The sequence below is a fragment of the Octopus bimaculoides genome, chromosome 28, assembly GCF_046866305.1.
Source record: "Octopus bimaculoides isolate indiv1 chromosome 28, ASM4686630v1, whole genome shotgun sequence".
NCBI lineage: Eukaryota > Metazoa > Mollusca > Cephalopoda > Octopoda > Octopodidae > Octopus > Octopus bimaculoides.
Window position 1 is genome coordinate 13,247,907 of NC_142955.1, and position 7,500 is coordinate 13,255,406.

At 29.2% G+C, this 7,500-nt stretch overlaps 1 protein-coding gene across 12 annotated transcripts in view; it reads right to left on the bottom strand.

Moving 5' to 3' along the window:
* Positions 1–275: 275 nt before the first annotated feature.
* Positions 276–7,500, bottom strand: part of LOC106868675 (uncharacterized) — a 494,698-nt gene continuing 487,473 nt past the window's right edge. For 7 of the 12 annotated variants that reach the window (XM_089343951.1, XM_089343947.1, XM_089343948.1 and 4 more), the window contains 2 exons: positions 3,996–4,156; positions 276–810 (listed from right to left, as the gene is read on the bottom strand). In XM_089343951.1, coding sequence (XP_089200077.1) covers positions 688–810; positions 3,996–4,156 — 284 coding nt within the window. In that variant the 3' untranslated portion in view covers positions 276–687. The remainder of the gene's footprint in view (positions 811–3,995; positions 4,157–7,500) is intronic. The other 5 variants (XR_016238757.1, XR_016238755.1, XR_016238756.1 and 2 more) reach the window with 1 other exon arrangement.

The following is a 7,500-nucleotide window of genomic DNA, read 5'->3' on the forward strand; positions in this document are numbered from 1 at the left end:
TATACATACATATATATATATATCATACATATACATATATACATACAAACACACATACATATAAACACATACACACACACACACACACACACATATATATACACACATATACATACATATATATATATATACACATATATATATATGTTCATAAATGTTTTGTTTTTATTATTTTGATTTGAAATCGAATTGATATTGTTTTTGTCCTTTCCTGTTATTCATTTATATATATATATATATATATATATATATATATATACACACATATATATATATTTTTTTCTGTTTCATTATTATTATTATCATTATTATTATTATGATTATTGTTATTAATATTATTATTATTATATTTTTTACAGTCATGTTCTTTTACTTTTCTTTAAATATATATATATATATATTTTTCAAAAGTCTTTTTTCTTTTATACGTTGAGTTTAGGACTCAGGATTAGAAAAATCAATACATTGTATATTTTTTTTTTTTGTAATTGTTAGTATTATTGTTATTGTTAATAAAGTTATTGGTTTTTTGTTATTATTCGTAATTGTTATTATTGTTTGAGTGACAATCAATCAATCAATTAATTAATCAATCAATCAATGAATTCAATCATTTGTAAATTGTATGGAGGCAAAGAGAAGGAGGGAGGAGGGTCTTTATCCGAAATTCGTTTAGAGCTGTTAGTGTCAAGTGTTAGCAAAGGAACACGATGAGGTGAGTCGTATGTCCTGAATATTGTTAACTGTGATTGATGTTTTGTTGCCTGGGACCATTAGCTTGTCTTCTAGTTGGAAATTGGGGTCACTATCCTGTAAAAAGAGACAGAAAGAAAAGATAAAAGACACATGAGAGAAAGGTGAACATGTCGACGATGATAACAAGGAAGTTGAAAATGAAGATGAAATGTTAAGATGAAGTGATTCTGAAGGGAGAAGTAAAAATACAATAAAATAAAAAAGATTTTTGTTATTGTTTAGTCACCCAGCAGACTTAGAATCAAAGGGTTATTCCCCCTTCATAATTGATCATTTTCTTCCTTCATTTTTGAAGAAATAGAAAAATTTAAATTTCCCATTTGCACAGGTGCATTCTACACAAATTTGTTGCTTATATACCCTGACTCAGTATAATACTATATTCTAGTTTGGCCAATATAGTTTTCATCGCATTGTGAACATGCGAAGCAGTAGATGTACCTTTGTCTAAGGGGCCAGTCACAAAGTGAAACAGCTCCATTCTGTTGAAAAATAAAAAGAGATGCTGATGTTTCATACTGTATGTATTTTCTGTAGGTGAAGGTGAAAGAAAGCTGTCACAAAGAGAGGTGGAAAGCAGGAGAGAAGGAGATGCTGATAACCTCAGAAATGAGGTCAGGTCGCACAATTTTGAAGTCATTTTCAGGCAAGATTTCGATTTGCTTCTAATGTTTCACTTTTGTCCAATGTTTTACACATGTGTAGAATTTGGCATTATTTTTCTCTTTCAATTTCTCACTATAATGTGTCGAGACACTATGTTGTCAACAACATGTTACAACTTCACTAACTTCATCACTATATGATGAAACCTGGATTTCATTCCATTTTTTACACACTTTGCTATCAGTTATATAGATAATTCATACATGATTCTCCTGTGCATCAACCCTACAAATACATGCACATACTTCACACCTTCACAATCAAGGCTACAATTTTGAAAGTTTTCTTCAATTTCTCCTTCTTTCGGAATTAAGAAAGGTATTTAAAATTAACTTCCTTTGGCACACACACACACAAGGTAAAAGTTCTGTATGAATTATGTTATTTCTTGCTGTGTGCATGCGCAAAATTACAGCTCAAATCCCATGGAAATTACTTTTTTCTATTCTGTCATTCCTGTTTGTGATGAACATATTTCAAAACCTGACTTTCTATATAATCTAACAAGGAAGCTATCCCAGAAATCCTGTCCTTTACCTGTCATTTCTAATATGTCTGAAGTGGCATTTGCATCCCCTACCTTATTTTTTCCTAAAATTTATTCACATTCCTATATTTTCCATACAGGAGATTTGCATTTCACCCAAAAAATACATTCTCATTATTCTAATTTTCTCTCTCTCAACCCTAATTTATTCATTTTGTTACTTTTTCCCACATCTTTTTTCTTGGTAATCCACAGAGAAACAAACAGACAGTACAAATCTTTAAGAATTTTCTTCTTTCTTTTTTGTTAAAGAAACACTAACATCTTCTTCTCCAACATCCACCCATAACCTCATCACTTTCAAAAAGCTAGTGTGTGTGTGTGTGTGTGTGTGTGTGTGTGTGTGTGTGTGTGTGTGTGTGTGTGTGTGTGTGTGTGCGTATGTTTCTTATAGATTTGAAAACTGAGTTGCCCATTTTCACATATGAGGTATCAAAAGATTCAATAATCTTTCGGTTACCAAATAAAGTATATTTTGTGCATAACAACACTTTTTTATTAATAAAATAACCTTAAAAACAAGCTTGGGTCACACAATTTTTAAGTCATATTTGGACAATATTTCCATTTGCTTCTAATATCTCATGCATGCATAGAATTCTACTGAAATACCAAATGTAAAAAAATTGTCATTATCTCTCTCTTTCAGTCTCTCATTATAATGTATGGAGACACAATGTTGTCAACACCATGTTACAACTTCACTAACTTCATCACTATGTGATTAAACCTGCATTTCATTTCTTACACACTTTGCAATCAATTATATAGATAATTCCCAACATGGTCTATAAAGACAATTCATTTCTTAGGCTTTCACAGTTCATCAGCCATGAAGCTATACATCGCTCCATTACGACTGCTCAACCTCTGCATACCAGCATAACCTATTTACTTTCAAGAAGTACAGCGTATGTATACACTTATGCCAAACTGCCCACATCACTAACACAGTTCATTCAAGGGCATCCAGCTGTAGAAACTCTGCCAGATCAGATTGGAGCCTGGTGCAGCCATCTGGTTCACCAGTCCCTAGTCAAACCGTCCAACCCATGCTAGCATGGAAAGTGGACGTTAAACGATGATGATGATGACATACAGCCTAAAAAGTCCCTTCTTTATTCTATTGGCCTCAACATTGATATAAACTGATAACGAATATGCTTGCAGAAAACCATAATACTTTTGAATATGGCCTTTTCATTGGGGAAGCTAATGTATATATGTATGTGCTTAAAGTTATCAACAAATATGGGACAGGTAAGAACTATTTCAGCTTCTAAATTACCTGATTTGTAGCCATGAAAATAAGTTGCCAATATTGCTGTATCAGATATCAAAACATTGAGCAATCTTTCGGCTACCAGCATAAAGTAAGTTTTTGGCACACCAAACCTATTTTGCTACAAAAATTAACACCAAAACAAGGCTTCATCGCACAATTTTTTGGTCATTTTGGAGGCAATGTTAGGATTTCATTCTAATCTAAGCTACCGTTGTACATGTTTTTGGTGTCAAATATTTCAGCATTGTTCATCACAAAATGACTGGAAATCATGTTTATAAAGAAGAGTTGTTTGCTTCATACTCCTCGTGTGCTGATTCTGCTCATAAGAAAGGAACAAATAATACAATGTGGCTGTAGGTCATAACATCCGGGCAATGCCAGGATGTATTGCTAATATATGTGTGTGTGTGTGTGTGTGTTTAGCCTTGTCTTGACATCACATGATAGTTGTAAATGAGTGTTGTTGTCATACAAGTGATTTTGTTCATTTCCAGCCTTCAATGCAAAACATGTCTAGTCATGGGAAAATATTGCTCTATTTTGAAACAAGTACAGGTTAGTGACAGGAAGGGTATCCAATGCGTAGAAGAAACTCTGCCTCCACAAATAACTTTTAACCCATGCAAGCATAGAAAAGTGGACGTTAAATGATGATGAAGAGAATGATAATGATGAATATGATGAGGATGAAAATAGCTGATGAGGATGAAATAGCTGATGGGGATGATATGAAATTACCTCATCTGATGATTGGTCAGTGAAGGTACATTCTCGACATCGTTTCCAACTTATTAGGCAGGACATTCTCTTTGGAGAGTCATGGACCCCAGGGAAATCAAAGACCTTTATCAAAGGACCTGGTGAATGACAAATAGGTGAGCGCTGACAGTCCACAGCATCTACAAAAAACAGGGCACATTAAAGGGAAGAATTAGTATAGTTTTAATTACATCTTGACACTAAACAAAATACAAGTCAAAATAAAGAACATGTATATATATATATATATATATATATATATATATATATGTATATATATATATATATATATATATATAGATAGATAGATGTAGACAAATTGTGTATGATGACAAAAAAGGCAGACCTCAATACTCAATATCATTGGAAATGTGGACTGCAGTCATTGAGTGATATGGTTTATAGAGACTCACATACAAGACTTCAAGTTTCTGTATCAACAATACAGTGATCACTGCACTTTTTCTGCTGTTGGAAGTCTGGTGCTCTTGCAAACACAAAAAAGGGGGAAAAACAAAATCAAAATTGCACCACTGGTGGGGATAAAAGAATCTTCCATCGACATTAGATCATACGAGAGAAACAACACTTTATTGAGTTGATTTCCAGAACTTGGCAAAAACCCTATCATGTGTTGGTTGAAATAGTTAGGATGTAATAAATTGAAGGGTATACTGAAAAAACCACAATGGTAAATGTATATACATACATATATCTCATCATCGTTTAACGTCCACTTTCCATGTATATATATACAAATATATATATATATATATATATATATATATATATATATATATATATATATATATATACATATAAAGAAGGAAGAAGAGATCACACAGCATTTTATGAATAAAGCATGAGAAATGGAAATGTATTAGAAATAAATATATATAAACCTTTCCAAGAAACCTTAAAACTTAAAAGGTTTAAGCATTACAAATGATGTACAGTTGAAATTAAGAATTGACAAAGTTAAATCAAAAGTAAATAGGCTATTGAAAATATCCAAAATTATAAAGTGAAAAGTATATCAAATAGAAAAAAAAATTGAGAATAAAAATAATAGAGCGGATTAAAAATAAAAATAAAATTTAAAATTATAGAGTGGATTGAAAATTAAAATATTAGTTAATAAAGAAATTATTTAAAGTTTCAAAACTTAAAAGATAAAAATTGAGAATTAAAAATTAAAATGTAAAAAATTAAAGAATTTGAAATTAAGAATTAAAGAATTGAAAAATTAAACATTAAGAATAAATTTAAATTAACACTAAACATATTTTAAAGAAATACAAAATGGACAATGAATTTTATTAAATTTCAAGTTAAAAAATTACAAACAAATTAGATTTATTTTTATATAATGATATTGTTATTTTTAACTCTGTCTATAAGTTTTTAACTTTATTTTGTTCTCAATTTTAATTACAATTTTAAATGCATTTACTTTTCACTTCACAATTGCTTTTTTGTAATCTTTGATTTTTTCAATATCTTTTTTGATTTTAATTTAACTTTTTCATTTTTTCATTTTAACTTTTCTTACTTTTTTCATTTTCAAATCTTTAACCTTTAACGTATCTTGGAAAGATTTATTATATATTATTTAATATTTTGGTTCTAACATTTATAATACCAATTTAGAGTCAATTCCCATTTTTCATGTGAAGCTGTGTGATCTACCCTTCATTTTTTTACATATATATATATATTTCATGGAAAAATGCAAGCAAGAGAAATAATATTCTTAAGATTATAAACCTGGAAAATTACAAAACAAGTTATTACACTTGGAAAAGTTCAGGACAATTTATAATATCTGTTAAAGTACAGAACAAGAAATTTTTTTACTTAAAATATTGCAGCTAAGGATAAAATTTCAAATAAAATATTTAGATTTATAAAATATTAGCTTTTATTAAAGCTAGAAATTATATTACAAGTTATTATTTCTATTTGTTATTATTTGTTACTTCTATTAAAAATTAAAAAAATAACTCAATTAAAATATTTTTTGCTCTTTAAAATAATCTATTTTTTTAATTATTAATTAATAATTACAAATTTGAAAATAGGCTATAAAAATAATAGTAGCACATAATTAGTACAATAAATAAAATGATACAAAAATTAGTTATATATTACAGTAATATCTATCTTAACAACAAATTCACAGTAAAGTTATTGCCAAGTCTTTTTTTAGTCTTGACCCAATGCCTATTTTTTACAAATTAATTTGCCTACCATATATGCTATTCTATTTTGCATAAAACTTTAGCTATATTGGTCCTTCTGGCTCTCATTTTTTAAGTATTCTAGTGTGTCAATATTTTAACAAAATGATGGTACTGTTTTTAATTATAATGTTACTTTGTAAATTAAAATCAAATCATTTTCAATATTCAAATTTTATCCTTAGTTGCAATATTTTAAGTAAAAAATTTCTTGTTCTGTACTTGACCAGATGTGATAACTTGTCCTGAACTTTTCCGAGTGTAATAACTTGTCCTGTAATTTTCCAGGTTTCTAATCTTAAGAATATTATTTCTCTTGCTTGCATTTTTCCAAGTAATCCATGTTTTTTCCAGGCTATGCTATTATGCTAATTAATACATCAATTAGTGGTGTCGTTTCTTCCTTACCTCAATGACATCATTGACATATATCATAAGTCCCCTTACAGATTTATATTCATAAAAAAATGTATAGAACTATATTATCAACCTCAAATTTGAGAAGCAAACACTCATAACTTTTTTTCTTTTAAAATTTAATTGCATGAGATTAATACCATGGAATTCCTTGAATTGAACTCTATCATTTAAGCTTAATTGAAATAGAGTTTATTTTTAAAATAAAAAAGTTAATTATACTTAAATCCAATTTTTTTCACGATATTTTACCTCATAACATTTTTGATACAAATTTTTGTTGCATGGGACCAAAACTATGAAATTCCTCATGCTTTCTTCTATCATTGAAGCTAAGATAAATATATTTTACTTTTAAAATAAAAAAATGTTATTTAAATCTAAACTTGGTTGGTGGCATTACTTACTCTCCTATAACATTGCTACAAATTTTGATGTAAACTTTTTCCTACTGGACCAATATTTTATGCCAAAATGTAGCTAGGAACCAGTCCTCTTCAAAAATGTTAACAGTTTTTTTTTTTCAATTTGGTTAAGAACTGATTTAGCAACAAGCACTGAAAGATATTGCTTGTGAGTAAATTGCAGCCTTAAAAATATTATTCAACTACTACCATAGTTGAATGATATTGGTTTTTGCCATGTTCTGGCAGTCAAGTTGTAAAGAGTTGTTTCCCTTCTATGATCTAATACCCGGAGATACTTTCTTCCCACCAGCACTGCAAGTTTATTGAAACAGCTGAAGAAGTGCAGTAATCATTCTATGATTGTTACAGAAACTTGAAGTGCTGTATGTGAGCTTCTCTCACTGTATCATTCGATATTTA